General features: G+C 42.8%; 1 protein-coding gene across 3 annotated transcripts in view; it reads right to left on the reverse strand.

Moving 5' to 3' along the window:
- The window catches only part of NLGN4X (neuroligin 4 X-linked), a 160,826-nt gene that overhangs the window by 77,421 nt on the left and 65,187 nt on the right, over positions 1-18,218 (reverse strand). For 2 of the 3 annotated variants that reach the window (XM_029079791.2, XM_029079792.2), the window contains exon 4: positions 1,510-1,569. The exons of the other annotated variant lie outside the window; for it this stretch is intronic. In XM_029079791.2, coding sequence (XP_028935624.1) covers positions 1,510-1,569 — 60 coding nt within the window. The remainder of the gene's footprint in view (positions 1-1,509; positions 1,570-18,218) is intronic. 3 annotated transcript variants of the gene reach the window in all.

Below are 18,218 nucleotides of genomic sequence, written 5' to 3' on the forward strand. Positions count from 1 at the left end.
CGTCTTTGACATTAAATGCAAAATATCTGAAACTTCTGCAGTGAAGTTGCATTTTCAATACTGTGTGCAAAAACTTGTCAGAGAAAGTTATTGAGCTGGAAAGGCCCTATGGAGGCTAATTAGAATAGTAAAGGTGACAAAAAGCTGAAACACTGGTCTCTATAAGGTTAGGGGAACCATGGTTCCGAACTCCCGGACAAAGAGGTCAAGAAGTAAACTGACTGTATCAGGCAACTACTCTACACAGGCAGTATAGAAGTGAGTCAATGTCAAACCAATGAACTCGGGGACAAGTCAAGAAATAATGGTAAGAAAAGACGGGGCATGAAAGCAAGGTGGGTACAATTCCTCTGTTCAGGCACGAGTTGATTTATAGACTAAACCAACCGGAGCAGCAAAATGAGCAATTGATAAAAAATAGCTTGCGAGGGAGTCAACCCAGCTAGGGGGTGTAACACACTGGGCTACTTTATCACCTTGAAACTACCTCTCTCCTCTAGAGCTAAAGGTTACTCTGAAACCTTCATTTTTTTGAGGTAAATAAATTGATTGCCAAGTACTTTACTACTGAGGTGAGTGGTGAGAAGGAAAAAAAAAGTCTCCCATCTAACTTGTAGAACTTTCTTGAGAATTCGGGGCTGATATTTTTCTACCCTAAAGATACTTCCATTCTTCATCGTGAGGGGCAGATGGTGATGGTCTATTTCTCTGTACGGAGTCCACCGACCTTCCACCTTCAAAATGGCTGCATATCAACAGTGCTGGCTAGCGGCAGTAAAGCAATTTCAGAACCTTCAAGAAGAAATTTTCCTTAGTAACAAAGGATGTTTCAAGAAGAAAAAATATTTTCAGACATCTTTCTTGTGAAAAGGAGAAATAGAGCTAGCTTTTCCAACCTTTCCCAATTCTTAGAATACCCTATGTTTGTTAAAAATGCTACTAAAGAAAATTGTCAATAATAACTCATTTTACCACTTTTTGGTGTGCTTTACTGTGAACTGCTACCATCTTTCTATACCAATAGGGATATTTTTAGAAGTAGGCTATTTGTAAAGGAAAGCACTGGAGGATTTGCAAAAAAAAAAAAAAAAGGAAAAATAGTGTTTTAGGGAGGAAAAAAAGATGTGAGATAGTGCTTGAGTTTAAAAATTCAAGGTGCACTTACAAAATACTTTTTGGAAGGAGGGCAAGGAAGAACGCATGCATGTTATCAATTTCCATTTTCTCTTCCCATGTAAGAGCATTTTGAAGTAAATATTATTTAGTTTCTCACTTGACACATATTTCGGAATAACCTTTACACTTATCTCACAAAGAGACTGCAGTCATTTATGTGCTAACTTGGAGGAAAAAAATGGAAGTGGTCTCCATAGAAGAAGAAAGTAAAGAAGCACACTAACGTGCACTTTTTTTCAAATATAGGAAAAAATAGCAAGTTGAAATGAAAAAGAAAAAAAAATTCATAGTCATGCATCGGGGGGGTCGAGCTTTGAAAAAACCAAAAAATACCTTCATCTTCACCACGATCATTACTGGTTATATCATCTGCGCTTTTCTTTGTGTTGGCTCCTGGGGTCATAGTGAGGAGGGAAAATAAAGGGAAAAAAAGAGAATTCAAAAACAGCAGATTTGGGAAAAAAGAGAGAGAGACGCTAGCCAAAAAAAACAAAAATGTAACACAAAAAGTAAAAATCTGTTACATTTGAATTCCAAAAAATGGATGCAAAATGCAGAGAAACATAAAGATGTCAAGAAGAACAAATTCAAAATGTCACTGGAAAAAAATATGTAAGATATCCTGTGAAAATGCAGTTTGGGGATAAAAGTGTGATTGCTGCAAAAACAAAGGTAATGCAAGATTAAGAAGATTAAATCAAAATATTAGCTGTATAAATGTTTCTCCAAATTCTCAGTACATAATAATACATATCGTGTAAGGACCTTTTACGCCAACTTAAAAATGATAACATTCCGGGCCCAAATACTACACTTTCTAAACCTGGTCATTTAGCAGTCAAGCAAGCCGTAATACGATTCAAAATATAATTTGGGGAGAAAATACAGTTTTTAGGAAAGTTATGCACATAATAGGGGTTGATTCCAGCCAGAATGTCCTACATTCTGCTCCACGAGAATTCATTCCTTCCTCTTCTGGTTGTGTCCCACACTGTGGAATCTTCACAAAATTGCAAATGGAAGACCCCATTGTGAAAACCCACTCCAAGCCATTAGCCCTTCGCAGTATCCTAAGCCATACTGCACAGGCTCCACCTACTAAAAAAAAAGCAGTTTCAAAAGCTTCCCCAGGAATTCAACACCAGCAAGTTCCAAATGTGAAAAGGACTATGAATCAATTTATTACTAAGCGTTTAAAGAATGGGATTGGGTATCTGAGAAATCTCATTCTAAGACCAGTTTAGTGAAGAGTTTCTTGTGTAGGTAGCCAGCCAGATATAATGACTCGAAGAACAACGAGAGACACTTTCCAATTTGCACGTAGCGGTCATGTGCGGAGGAGGTGTAATTTACTTGCCAAAGGAACGTGTACACGTTTCTCTTTTTAAACTAGTGTTTGTACAGCACTCACTGTGTGCCAGGTACTGTACTAAGCGCTGGATAGATACAAGATAATCAGGTTGAACCCACTCCATGGCTCCCAAGGGGCTCCCCTTTTACAGATGGGGGAACTGAGGCCCAGAGAAGTAGAGTGATTTGCCCAAGGTCGCACAGCAGACAAGTGGGAGAGCAGGGATTAGAACCCATATCCTCCGTTTCCCAGGCCCGTGTACTTTCTCCTAGGCCACTTCTTCAAAGACATGTCAACCCTGATTGGTGTCAATGATCCATGACGAATATTAAAGGCCCTCAGAGTGCACCTGTGCAGCACCTGTTTGTTAGCATCTTGTTTTAGATGGCCAGCACCGGTTACAACATGAGATGGCGGCACAGGCAACATAGAGAACATGTGTCTTTCCCTCCCTCAGGGAAAACTCCTTGGGCACCACCGAGGTAGAATGCTTTCTACCTAATTATCAATCAATCATGGACTTCATCTCGTTATAAAAAGGATACTGAGAGTCATAGAAACCAGGCACTAGATTTTTCTTTTGCTTCACCACTGAAAACAGAAACATCAGAACAAGCCCTCCAAAGTCAATACAAATGATATAGCTTTTAAGATACGCAAAAACACCCAGGAATTCAATTGATCCTCTTGGGGCAACAGAAAGTCCTCTTATAATAATGTTGGTATTTGTTAAGTGCCTACTATGTGCAGAGCACTGTTCTAAGCGCTGGGGTAGATACAGGGTCATCAGGTTGTCCCCACGTGAGGCTCACAGTTAATCTCCATTTTACAGACGAGGTAACTGAGGCCCAGAGAGGTGAAGTGACTTGCCCACAGTCATACAGCTGACAAGTGCCAGAGCCGGGATTCAAACCCATGACCTCTGACTCCCAAGCCGGGGCTCTTTCCACTGAGCCTTGCTGCTTCTCTATCACCGGCCTCTCATGCAGAGAGAGATTCCCAGGAGTCCAGTCAGTCAGTGCTTACCGCATTCAGAGCACTGTACTAAATGCTTGAGCGCTGTACTGAGTGCTAGAGGGTGATAGAGGGTGACGCTCCAGTTGGGCGACCACTTAAGGCAAACTCCTCCTAGTGAGTTAGGGACCCTGCTGCCCTGTAAAAACAGTCTAGATTTCAAAATGGCAGACACGGAAGACACTTTTGCCAGGTCAGTGAATCGAACCACCCAAAAACCCATCAGAGTGATGGCCAAATTCCTTCCTTTCTCTTTATGCCACTATGGTTATTATTATATCTTCAAGGTCTGTCTTTAAATCTGCAAAGTTAAGGACCGCATTCCAATTTTACCTCGGCATAGCACGGCTATGCAATGTGGTCACCGGCCGGTAGGGTATAATAAATCTGATTTGGATTCGATTCTTATTCTCTCATCCCCATCTTTAATCTCATCCAGGATGGGAAACGCAACTGCTCCCGTTGGTTTAGCTTCCATTTTCAGATGCAAATATATCTAAGCTCCAAAGAAATGTATTTCATTTGTCTTTGTCCTTGAAATGGTAAATTAAGTACAGTCATACACCAAATTATAACCACCCCATGATGCAAATAACCCAAGGACACAACTGATACTGGAGCGTGGCCTAGTAGAAAGAGCAGGGGACCTAGGTTCTAATCCCAGCCTTCCCACCATTTTTTTTCAGGTACTTGTTAAGTGCCTACTATGTGCCAAGCACTGAATTAAGCGCCGGGTTAGATACAACCTCATCAGGTTGGACACAGTTTATGGTCTGTGTGGAGCTCATGGTTTTAATCCCCATTTTACAGATGAAGCAACTGAGGCACAGAGAAGGTAAGTGACTTATCCAAGGTCACACTGCACCCAAGTGGCAGAGCCAAAATTAGAATCCAGGTCCTCCTGACTTCCAGGCCGGTGTTCCATACACTAGGCCACACGCTCCTCAGGCCTGCTGCGTGAACTTGGGCAAGTCACTTCACTTCTCTGTGCCTCAATTACCTCATCTGTAAATTAGGAATGAAGACTGTAAACTCTGTGGGACAGGGACTGTGTCCAACCTGAGTATCTTGTATGCACCCCAGCGCTTAGTACAGTAGTGCTTAACAAATACCATAAAAATACTATTTAATGCACCCATATGTATGCCAATCCATCACCAACAATTCAGCCCAATGAATGCCACAGGTAAATCCCTCTCTAACATTTCTCCCACTTAGTTGAGATGAAGAAGGCAACACTGAATGGATTCGGGGGAAAGGTCTACCCACGGTATATGTCGGCTTTTCAAGGAGCTGGAGAGGCTCCTGAGCACATAAATCAAAGAAAGTGCTGAACGGGGAAGCAACTAAATTTAGAAATGGGACGCGCAGGTGTGAGTTATATGAAACTCTTTCAGGAAGATCGTAGTCCAAAGAGGACCTAATTAAACTGTTACAAACCAATGATGATGTCATTGGGATTTTTCCACCAACAGGTAAAAGTGGGGGATTAAAAAGTTTTGCATCCATTTTCAAGAAAGCCTATGACTGCGTCAATCTGATTGAATAAAATTGCCAGAGGGAGGAGCACCAAGATGGGCAGAGGTTTTTAGGAGGAGTCAGCCGGCTCCAAGATGCTTCAGGAAGGGAAAGAAAAGAGGCTGCTGTGCCACCTACATTGGCCAACTTCTTCACTACATCTGAGAACTTTAACTAGGCCATGTTATTCACAGATTTATGTTGATGTGAATCAGTGGCACAAATGTGTGCAGAAATATTTTCCTAAATATGTCTCAGTGTAAGTTGAATTGGTTAAGAAAAAAAAAACGAACAGATAAGCTTGCTTCGGTAAAGTTCAACACATGGAATTACCATATATTTGGGCTGGGTGGGAGGCTCTATCGTTGTATTGTTTAAGGGAGTATTATTTTAAGACTTTTTTCACAATGCAGGTAGCAATTAACACCTTTCACACTTCAATCCTCTATTTTTCTGAATGCCTGGCTCTTTCATTTCCCTTTTCGGTAAATTATGTATTCAGAATTTTTTTTCAAAAGCAAAAGGACAAATTCACCCAAAGTAAGTGTGCCTAACAGGAGAGTAACCCCTGGGCAACAGAAAAAAAGCTATTTCAACCATTAATTTATTACTCAGGCCGGAAAGGACGGTGAGAAGCCGCCTACTGCATCTCCCCATCTCCAGGCAATATTGAGAATAAATCAGCTCAGACCGATAAGAACCTGAATTTCCAAATACTGCCAGGAAAGAAGACATGATAATGCTCAAAATGTTGAGGAAAAGAACGAATTCTATGCACTGAGGGCCCGTCATCGCAAACTGCTCCATGCATGAGAATCAAATATTCCTGAGTGAAATACACAGAAAGTTGTAATTACTAGTCAGGTGGCTTGACCAGTGTTTCTGATGACGTATTTCCAGGGCTGATACCTCTGTAAACAGCAGACTATAAAGACTTCTTTATTGCCAATAGATAATTAGGATTTATATTCTTCCTGGAATTTCCAATTCATCGATTCATCACTAATGTCACTTTAACCTGACAGCATTTTGATAATGATACTGAGGGATGATTATATATTTGGACTGAAATCCCAATAACTTCCCAGCATCCCTAAATCTAATCATGCAATTCTACCAGAAAGCTATAAAGTTTCTGTGACTTTTTTTCTTGCTGATCTTACTGAGGTCCTCTAGATACTTACTGATTTATTCAAATATGGATTCCCTCGGTTTATAAAATCCTATACTCGGATATCAGAACTCCAGATGTTATTTCTCACTCAGTGACTTTTTTTTTTTTGAAGAACAGATCCAATTTTCAGGACTGGGGTAATCCCTTCAGACTTAATCTATTGACCCAATTATTCATCCATTATTCTACTAAAAAGTCCCAAACAATTGCATGAATTCTTCAAATATTCACATGTATTTTAAGACTGATTAAAACCCACCACTCCCGCATCTCGTTAAATCCTTGATGAAATGCTGTTTTCTAGGTCTTGCTTACCCACCTCTTTTTCCTCATTTACAACTTATTTTAAAATGATTCTTTTATCTCATTCAATCTAGAATTGTCCAACATTAGGCCTCCGAATCCAAGTTATGTCTTTCTGCCCATTATTTCTCTAGATCTTCTTATCTTAACTGCTTTTGCAAGTTTCAATTCCCTCGGCTTGCTGGTTGCCCTTATCTTTAACTTGCAGCTCCTAACTGATACAGAATATTTGGGTTTGGCTTCCTTGACTCTTTTTCATTTCCACAATTGATTTTCCCCTTCACTCTGGGCACCAACGGGAAGGAGGCCATTTTAGAAGTAATGAAAAAGGACAGGTTGACCTTGAATTGAGCCAATGGGAACAGCCTTGAGCCCAGATCTGGACTCCCCCCCCTTTTTTTTTTTTAAGTTAAGGTCTAAGGACCTATCAAGAGTGAATTTGATCTCTCTTACCCCGTATTTAGGCCTCATCTTTCCTCTGGGCCAACTGGCCACATTTTCTTAAGTCAGCATCATTATCACCATTATTATTGAGCATGTACTCATGTGCAAAGTGCTAAGAAAAATGCAGGAGGCACTTGGGGAACACAGCGGTGAGAAAGCAGTGTGGTCCAATGGGTAGAGCATGGGCCTGACCTGAGTTCTAACCCCCGCTCCACCACTTATCTGTTGTGTGACCTTGTCAAGTCATTTCAGTTCCTCTGGTCTTAGTTCGCTCATCTGTAAACTGGGGATGAAGACTGAACCCCATGTGGGTCATGGATTTTGTCTAACCTGATTAGCTTGCATCTACTCCAGCACTTATTACAGTGCCTAGCACCTAGCAAGCACTTAAATACCATTTTAAAAACACACACACACAGATGAAATACATAACATGTGATTCTGCTGCAAAAGGACCTTTCAATGAATGGGGGAGGCAAACAATAATATATTGATGAATTTAAAATAGTTCAGAGTGCGAGTATGAAAAGAAAAAACACAAGTGCTAAATCAATAACGAATGAACTACGATAACAGTAGTCAATGTGGCATTTGTTAACTGTTTACTATGAGCCTAGCACTGCGCAGCACTGATCTATATACAAGATAAGCAGATTAGACACAGTCCCTGTCCCACATGGGGTTCACACTCTAGGGGGCAAGAGAACAGGTACAGATTTTACAGATGAAAAAACTGAGACCCAGGTAAATTAAGTGACTTATTCAAGGTCATAGAGCTGGCAAGTGGCAGGGCCAGGATCAGAACCCAGGTCTCCTGACTCCCAGGCCCACACTCTTTTCGCTAGACCATACTGCTTCTCCATAAAGTCATAAAATGTTGGGGTGGCTTAAGGAACGGTAGAGTGAGGAAGGTGGGGATATCAAGAAGGGACAGCTACCTAAAGGGAGTGGATATTTATATGGATATGGAGTGGATATGTATATCTGTGATCTGTGGATATTTATATCTGTAATTCTATTTAATATATTCTATTTAATATATCTATAATTCTATTTATCTATTTTAATGCTATTGATGCCCACCTACTTGCTTCGTTCTGTTGTCTGTCTCCCCCTTCTAGCCCCTTGTTGGGTACGGGTTGTCTCTATCCTTCACCAAATTGTACTTTCCGAGCGCTTACTACAGTGCTCTGCACACAGTAAGCACTCAATAAATATGATTCAATGAATGAATTTACAAGGACTGAAGGGGGGGACGGATAAGGTTTGGTGAATCCTAGAGAGGAATGTGTTCTCGATAGGGGAAATAGGCGACGGTTTCGGAGCAAGGAGCCAGGAGACTCATTTGAAAACAAGCAGAGAGCCCAAGGTGGGGTGGAGTGGGAGAAGAGAAAAGATGGGAAAGAGGGAGTCAGTGAATTGATAGCCTTGAAGCCGATAGAAGTTTTTGTGATGCCGTTGGTGACCCCTTGTCACAAAATTGTGTCAAATAGCTGTGGATGCGGGAGCGAAAGATGTCAAGAAAGATCATTCCTGTCTTCCCTTCGTCAAGTCAGAGTACCAGGCAGGAAATCCCTAGCCGTTGTACCAAAACTCCGCTTCTGCTCCACCTCCTCTCAGAGCTGAGTAGTCAGCGACCTCCTAATTGCCAAATCCCAAGGCCACTCTTCCATCCTAATCCTACTTGACCTCTCTACCACTTTCAACACTGTGGACCAACTCCTTCTCCGGGAAACAGGACCTAAGAACTTCGGCATCACCCACGTGATCCTCTCTTGCTTTCTCCTGACCGCTCCTTCTCAGATCCCCTACTCTGCTTCCCGCCCTCGAACTACGAGGGGGCCTCAAGGTCCAGTTCTGGGTCCCCTTTATAATCAGAGTGATTACGGTATTTGTCAAGCACTTATTAGGAGTCAAGCGGAGAGAGGTTAATCAGGGCAGACCCAATACAGTGCTTAGCACAGAACTCTGCCCACAGTTAACCTCAATAAATACCACCGATGAATAAGTGAGCAAATTCTCCTATAAAGCGGCAGAAAGGGGAGCACCATTCCGAGGAGAACATAAGGAAGGAGCCCCGTGGAGCGGATCTTCCTGGTTGGAAAAGCTCCGGACTTTCCGTGCAGAAATTCTGGCTGCATCAATAGAGTAAACGATCAAGGAGCTGCCCAACCAAAAGCATCCTCCAATACTCTGTACGTTTCCACTCTACCGGAGGCAGATTTACCAAAGGCGGAATCCAGCTTTCCAGTTGGCAGCAGCAACGCAGAGAGAACACAAATCCTTCACAGAACAGCTTGCCGGTAATTTAGGAAGATCGTGTTTCCCACTTGTTGTTTATGTGGCAGACTGAAACGCAAAGAGCAAGCTGGCATTCTCCCGCTCAGAACAGTCCCAGAGGGCCACAGAGAACTCCGGGTCACTGCCAGGAAGCAGTAGCCAAAACACTGCCGGTCCATTGGGAGGAACAGAGTCAGAGCAGGAGGAAAAGTCTGGCTTCAAGTCAGGTTTGGGTACTACTACGAGCAAATTGCCGTTTTTTTTTTTTCCATCTATAGCAATCAAATTCCCCAACATCAAACTGACTAGTCGAGTGGCCAGTGTAGTGAGTACTGTACTAAGCACTTGGGAGAGTATAATACAATAGAGTTGGAAGTCACATCCCCTGCCCACAAGGAGAGCAGAGTTCAGAGTGGGAGACCGGCATTAATAGAAATTACGGAAAAGGACATAAGGAATGTGGGGCTGAGGGGGCAGAGAATATCAAGTGCTAAAAGGGTACAGATCTAAGTACAATGAGGAAGGGAGGGAGGGGGAGTAGAGGAAAGAGCAAACATTAAACATCAATTTTAATGTTTACTATGAGTTCACCTCCATGTTTTAACATCTACATATATCCAGTACGAGCTTAAGATAAATGCCTCCAAATTGGATTTTCACCGAGTACACAACGATTTGCCTAAAGGTCACATCTGTGATCACTAATATTTTATGCTTAATGTCCAATGCCCAATATTTCAAAGAAAAGACCACCACCAGATTTGACTCTCTAAGAATAAAATACATATGGGATGGTGGTACAAACATTGGATCGAGACACCTGGCCAAAGCTTAGTGAATTAATAGTGACTGCCATCACTTCTAAATTCCGGGCACTTTTCTCTTTACTCACAGAAAGTCTAAGCTCTGCTTTTCCGCAGCTCCCCCTCCCTTCTGTGTCACCACGACTCGCTCCCTTTGTTCTTCACCCCTCTCCCTGCCCCTCAGCTGTTGTTGTCTTACGCTGTCAGGCTGTGTCCGACCCATAGCGACGGCACAGACACATCTCTAGCTGCGTGGCTCGGTGGAAAGAGCCCGGGCTTGGGAGTCAGAAGTCATGGGTTTGAATCCTGACTCTGCCACCTGTCGGCTGTGTGACTGTTGTCAAGTCACTTAACTTCTCTGTGCCTCAGCCACCTCATCTGTAAAATGGGGATTAACTGTTAGCCTCACGTGGGACAACCTGATTACCCTGTATTTATCCCAGCGCTTAGAACAGTGCTCTGCCCATAGTAAGCACTTAACAAATACCAACATTATTATCTCTCCTAGAACGCCCCACTTCCATCTGCAATCATTCTGCTCGTGAAAATGGAAAAGCTCTGAAATATCTGCTAGGCATTCTGCATCCCTATTTCAATTTCTATCTGCCCGGTTTCTAATGTCCAGGGAGCAGGGTAAAAGTAGAAGATCAGTCCTCTCAGGTCTCCTCCGGCAAGCTTCACAGTCTCATTGGGGAGCAGTGGGGACTAGTGGAAAAAGTAGACGACCTGAGTTCTCTTCCTGGCTCTGTCTCGTGCCTGCTGAAGTGATTTGGTCAAATCGCTTCACTTCTCTGTGCCTCAGTTACCTCATCTGGAAAATGCGGATTAAGACCGTTAGTCCCATGTGGGACACGGACTACATGGATTACCTCATATCTACCCCAGGGCTTAGAACAGTGCCTGGCACATAGAAAGTGCTTAAAAAATACTACTGATTGATTCTAGTTATATAGAGTTAAAATGTACGGATATCTGAAAACCTCACCCTACAGTAGGGTGAATTATGTTTCACCTTGATGGCATATCAACCCGATCCCCTTTTCCGGGTGGGCCAGCTTCCCGGCTCAGCCATTTCAGGTGCAGAGATAGCCTAGAAATTGGTGAACCATACTATAATTCGTGGTTCTTATTGAGTGCTTACTGTGTGCAGAGCACTGTACTCCGTCTCTGGGAGAGTAACATACAAGAGAGTTGATAGACGAGATCCCTGACCTCATGGAGCATCCTACAGCTTGAGAGAGTACAATAGAATAGGTAGGCACGAGCTCTTCTTTTCTGGCTTAGTCAAGGACTGTCCTAAGTGCTGGGGTAAATACAAGTTAATCAGGTTGGAAACAGTCCCTGTCCCATGGGAGCGCTCACAATCTAAATACGAGAAAGAATGGGTTTTGAATCCACATTTACTGTGGTGCAGAGAAGTCGAGTGACTTGTCCTAGGTCACACGGCAAGCAGTGGAAGAGCCGAGACTAGAACCCAGATCCTCTGACTCTCAGGCCCGTGTTCTCTCCACTGGGCCACACACTATTTTTCAGCGATACGGACGCCATTCCTGCCTTTTACATGTAATCGAATTTCAAAATGAATTCAATCCTCCTCCAAACATTAAGGTTCCTTCTTTGTTTCCTCATTAAAGTTCTAAATTTACATTCTTCCTCCACCCCCTCATGAGTCATAAATATAGAATGTGACATACTGCCTATCATTGGATTGACATTTTCACAGGTGTATTTGCAAAAATATGCATGCTAATTTAAATAATGAGTGGCTATTTAGATCAGGATGGCAAAGGAGTTAAAATGTAAAACCAGCTACATCCTCCTCTCAATTGCCTTGAGGACCTGGCCATAAAATCAGGGCTCATGAGTTCGAATCCCAGCTCTGCCACTTGTCGGCTGTGTGACTGTGGGCAAGTCACTTCACTTCTCTGCGCCTCAGTTCCCTCATCTGTAAAATGGGGATTAAGACTGTGAGCCCCACGTGGGACAACCTGATTCCCCTATGTCTACCCCAGCGCTTAGAACAGTGCTCGGCACATAGTAAGCACTTAACAAACGCCAACATTATTATTATTATTATTATAAAATGACACCACAATTCAAGCTGGGTCTCACGCCATTCCTTTCTATTATCAGACAGTATTACTTATTGAACACTTACCAAAGTGTGACGGGACCTTGGGAGATTACTATAGAGTCATTAGAAACAATCCCTGTCCTCCAGGAGCTTCCTAGCAAGAAACATCTACAAATACCACCTTATTTTCCCTTCACACATCCTTGTGAAGGAACAGAGTTTACAGTATCATCTCTTATTGGCACATTCAGAAACTACGTAAAATTGAACATGAGAGATTTCTCCACAAACCATACCACTATTTGTGATTGATGGAATTACCTAAATAAAGCAGTCTACACAATTCTTTCAAATGAAATCAACAGCTAATTGTATTCTTCCAAGTGTTTAGTGCCGTGTACTGAATACTGTGTAAATAGTACACGCTGTGTACAGTGCTCAATAGATACCACTGATGATGATGATTGAAGCAATTTTTTTTGAGTTCTGATTACTCAGGTAGCACAGCCAAGTGGATAACAGCATGGGCCTGGGAGTCAAAAGGCCCAGGGTCCTAATCCCAGCTCCTCCACCTGTCTGCTGTGTGACCTTGGGCAAATCACTTCACTTCTCTGGGCCTCAGTTCATCTGTGAAATGGGCATTAAGACTGTGAACCGCATGTGGGACAGGGACTGTGTCCAATCCAACTATTTTGTATTTACCCCAGCGCTTAGAATAGTGCCTGGCACAAAGTGAGTGCTTAATACCATCATCATCATCATCATCATCATCACCTCCATTTTCTCCACCTGCTTTTTTCCTTAAGATATTATACCCCAAATCTGCCTCTGATGGAATCTTCTGTAACGGCTGATTGTTACAAATTCAATTTGATGATCTTCCATGGCGTTTCCAAATTCAAGCTAACCGTAATTAAATCATCCAAATTCTTAATTGGTAAAATAGGGTCTCATCCTGAGAGTTTTTGTTTCCACTTATTAGCTACAGAACCTGATAGCACCCTGATTTTTTAAATTGCCTGTCCCAGGGCAAACACTAACCGCACAGAGATCCCAGGAAAATTCTACTGGAGCACTGGGAATGCTGGTAGCCACCTTGGTAGGGCTCATAAAAGATGCATAATTTTGGTCCTGCTCCTAGATTCTGATATTGCATCACTACAACTTCCAGAATGCTGAGAGACATCAGCGAAGTATCAGCGGTCCTTCTGTAGACATCCTAGCATTTACATCCTAGCACGTACCTCCCCCTCTAGACCGAAAGCTTCTTGTGGGAAGGGACCATGTTCTCCTAACTCTGTTGTATTGTACCATCCCAAGCACATAGTATAGTGGTCTGCGAACATTAAGCACTCAATAAATACCCCTGATTAACTGATGGATTTACAGTAAACAGGAACGGCCCAGGGCTAAGATAATTAAGATCATTCAGGATCACCTTGATTTTGGAAAGGTATGTTTTTCCAAAAATTATGGCAGCTTTGACTTCCAAATACCCTCGGTGGCAAAAAATGATACGTTTCAAGGATGGGGCAGGAAAAGAGAGTTAGCGTCCAAGGCACATTTGCCGATCATACACTTCGTTTTTCAGCGTCAAGCATCTGGCCTCTGTTAAGAATGTCCTTGGCTGGAAAAAACATTTGGGAAGTCTCAAGCCACTTCCCTCCACCGTAGTACGCACACAGCTGGCACTGCCTGACCCCTAGTTCTTCTTGAGTGCTTTCCAATTTTCTAGAATGCATCTGACTCTTTTCATTCACTCTCTCCTCATACATACATATTTGAATCCATCCATCTCTCCCTTCTAAAGGTTACTCTTTTTCCTGTTTCATGGGTCTGGATTCCATTTCTCTTTTTACTCTAAACAGGCTCTAGCCACAGCCTCGTTTTCACCCTCGTCTCTTATTTTCGCCCGACTACCGAACTTTCAAAAACACTCTCACGGATGTTCTTTCAGACACATTGAATTCCTTAGAGTTATTCTCTTTGCCTTTCTATTCAAAACAGCTTCTTTCCCTCCCCCACCCCCATCAACATAATTTCATCACTTTCCACTAACATTTTTCAGACTGCAAGGTCAAAGAGAAATGCAAGCGATTAGCAATGGACAGGTCCTTCAGGGAATGAGTCTCCACACTGCTCAGCCTATCTCAGAATGATTCCTAGCTCTTCTTGCTCACTTCACATTCTGGAATCCAAGGTGGAACATTACCCATTGGGGATGTAGTCATAATGGAAGTATAATACAAAGTTATTCAAGTATAATCAAGCATATTAGGCCATCCTAAAATGGCAAAGTGTAAATACATGAACGTTCTTTGACTACGGAGAAATATAAGGAGAGATTAAGAGAAGGTGCCATTAGAAACAATTAACAACCACCTAAAGCGTGTCTAGTGGAAAGAGCACAGACCTGGGAGTCAGAAGGACCTGGGCTGTAATTCCGGCTCTGTCACTTGTCTGATACGTGACCTTGGGCAAGTCATTCTACTGCTCTGTGCCTTGGTTTTCTCCTCTGTAAAATGGGAATTAAGACTGCAAGCCCCATGTGGGATAAGGGACTGTGTCTGACTGATTATCTTGTATCTACCCTAGTGTTTAGTAGAGAGCCTGGCACATAGGTAGAGCTTAACGAATACCACAGATATTAAATGCATATATGTGTACATGTACATAATTATAGACACATACATATGTATTTAAATATATATATAAATACCTAATGAAAAAAACTGCAAAATTTTATGGAGATACAAAAAACAAATATGTTGTCTACGACAGCAATAAATCAAGAAATACTGAGATCTTGATCAAAGGTGGAAATTGATTTTTCATACTTGACGGGAAAACACATTTTAATTATTAAATCCCACTCCAACCTTCAGGAAATTTGTAAACTGAATACGACACACTGAGTCATCTGAATTCATCCTATTTCGGCAATGAGGAAATACCGTGTTAGGTAAAGATAAATGGAATTTAAAGTTCTGCAATGGACTATGAATTCCCAGTGATTGATTGTGCTATTTATTAAACTTCCACTATGAGCTGAGTGTGGTCCTGTGTGTCACTCGCAGTTTGAGCTTCCCTCAGTCAAATGGGTGAGCGGCAAACAGAATGAAGATTGTTGAGAGATAACTTTGAAACATCAAAAGATTCAAGAGACAGACCCCGTTTCGCATTGATAAATAGCCAAACACGCTTTGGCATTGTGATGGTTATCTGGGGAGAACATCACTTGGCAGGGGAGTCTAGAAATACACTGCAAACCAATTTCAAAAAGAGACAGATGAGGGAAGAGGCCACTGAACAGAGACAGGATGATAAGAAAATGAAAAGACAAGCAGCACTGTGACCAACTTTGTCAGTTGGCCTGAATTGAGGAAGGATGATAAAGTTGGATTTTTCACTGGAAAATACTGAGGACGACGGTGGTTACAATGGAGTGAGACAACCTGAGCCCATGAGGTTAAAATAGAAAAGGACGGATCCGATCAATCGTTACCCTTATTAAGCTCTAACAAGGGGTAAAACATTGGGCTACAGACGGAACAGGAAACATTTACAAACTGGAATTCAAAGGAGAATGAGGCTCTCCTACAACTCAGGGGAAAAGATGAGGGGCAGTAATGTCACTGAGAGTGAAGAAGAAAGGGAACGATATACTTCTAAAGAATTAACCTGAATGAGAAAATGGACGGAGAAGCTAATTTAAGCTGATTAAGGCTCTAAAATGATACAATCATTCTGGAACATTGACTATGTCACTATCCAGCTCTTCTACTTGCCTGTGTGTGACCCTGGGCAACTCACTCCATTTCTCTGTGCCTCAGATTCTCATCTTCATCCTAGACTTGAGATTCATAAGTGTCCAATTTGATTATTTTGCATCTACCCCAGGGACTGCCGCACAGTAAGTGCTTCACAGACATCACAATTGCTACTATTATTATTATTTATTTTAAAGGAAAAGTTGAGAGAAGCATGGACATCTTAGAGAAGCAGCATGGCCTAATTGGAAAGAGCATGGGCCTGGGAGTCAGAGGGCCTGGGTTCTAGTCCAGGCTCTGCCACTTGTCTATTATGTGACCTTGGGCAAGTCACTTCAGTTCTCTGTGCCTCAGCTGCCTCATGTGTAAAGTGGAGATTAAGACTGTGAGGCACTTGGGGGACACAGACTGTCCAACCTGATTATCTTATACCTATCTCAGTGCTTATCACAGAGTCTGGCACAGAGTAAGTGCTTAACAGATACTACTTGAAAAAAAAAAGTGGGGGCGGAGGCCATTTCTAGAAAGAAAAGGAGTGCTGAGAAAAGCAGGAGAAACAGGGAAGAAAAGAGCGTGGGAGAGATCTGCACGTAGCTTACGGTGTAGGATCAAACCCACAGGACTAGATTCTAGTAAGGAAAGGTAGATAATAAGAACGTTTGCCCCCAGTAGTCCCTACTCCCTACGGCGGTACCTCTTCCCGGCCATTTCCATTCGGACAAGTCACACCCCGAAGCCTGAGCACAATGACTCTCCGAAAAGGCAAGTCGGGAATATTTTCTTCCCCGTTCTATATTTAGGCGCCGAGTGATCGTCTTTCCAGATCAAGGTCGGTGAGCCCCGTTGATAAAGATGGATGGAGTCACAAGCTGCAATTTCCCGAGGACCCCGAGGCAGGGCCGTCACTGCAAATGGACTAGAGAGCAGTCCCAATTGGTAGGGCTTGCTTGCTAACTGAGGCAGATGTGCACATCTCCCTGGAAGAGGGAAAAAGTGAGAAACAGATCCCTTTGGAAACCTGCCAGAAAGACCACTTCCCCAGTTTCACTTTTGAAGGTGACATTTGTTCTGCACCACGTGCGGAGCATTATAAATTCCACATCTGACCTTTTTCACAATAGCAGGAAATGTCAAAAGGAAATTCAAAGCCCTCCGTTTTCTCTCTCACCCACCGTGGAGGTCATTTTTCAAGGTCACTCTGCCACATACGGACTATGATAAACCCGTCACTGATGATGGGAAGAATCGTCAATAAAATGATTTATCAGGGAAACATCAATAATGCAGACAGCACTTAGCCTGTCAGATTTTTCTCTCATACGTACATTTGTTTTTATCCCTTACACATTCAGTAATAGGTCTCTGTACTTGCACAGAAAGTAAAGAGTCAAAGCACAGCATTGAATTATCCAGATTCAAGAGGCAACACAGTTGGGTCTTTCTGGCAGAAAAGACAACAGAGCCTGACCCTTGATCGTATCAGTCCATAAGCCATCATTATTAAAAGCAACCGGTGGCATTCGTTGAGCACTTACTCGGTGCACAGCACTGTACTAAACGCTTGGGAGGGTGCAAGATACCACTGCTGAGAGACGCATTCCCTGCCCAAAGCGAGCTCACAGTCTAGTCTATTTTAAAAACAGAGTCCCTTACTCCGGCGATATAAAAGGGGATACTCGATACAGAGCCAGAGAAATTGATGAGACCAGGACTGGTGAAGGCACTTGTTAAGTTGGGCCAAGCGCTGTACTAACTGTTGGGGTGGCTACGAAATCATCAGAATGACTGCCTTAGCCTCTTCCACTTGAGGTGGCCACTCCTCTGGTTTCATGCTGAACAATCCGGTCTTCAGCCTGTCTGCCCCTTACGTAAGCTGGTGGTAGGCAGGGAGCATGCCTGCCAACTCTGTGGGATTGTACTCTCCCAAACGCTTAGTACAGTGCTCTGCACACAATAGGCGCTCAGTAAATACCCTGGTTGACTGACCTACCTACTCTTTTGGAGGCTTTCCTATATGCTCAGTAAGGGCTCACTAAATACCGCCGATTGATCAGTCTACCACTTCTACTGTAGGCTCTCTGGTAAGCTCAGTAAGCGCTCAATAAATAGCACCGATCGATCCACTGTGGACACAGACCTGGCTCAGCAGCGGCTCCACGGATGCAAAAGCCACATGGGAAAAGTCAGAGCTCTCAAGGAAGACAAAGGGGCAGGATCCCTAGGGAGATATGCTCAACGTTTTGCAGATTTCCACATGTAACCTTTTCCGTGTTCTTATGACAACGCATTATATTGCATGACCTACATAGGG

Source organism: Ornithorhynchus anatinus, chromosome 15 (assembly GCF_004115215.2).
Source record: "Ornithorhynchus anatinus isolate Pmale09 chromosome 15, mOrnAna1.pri.v4, whole genome shotgun sequence".
Taxonomy (NCBI): Eukaryota; Metazoa; Chordata; class Mammalia; order Monotremata; family Ornithorhynchidae; genus Ornithorhynchus; species Ornithorhynchus anatinus.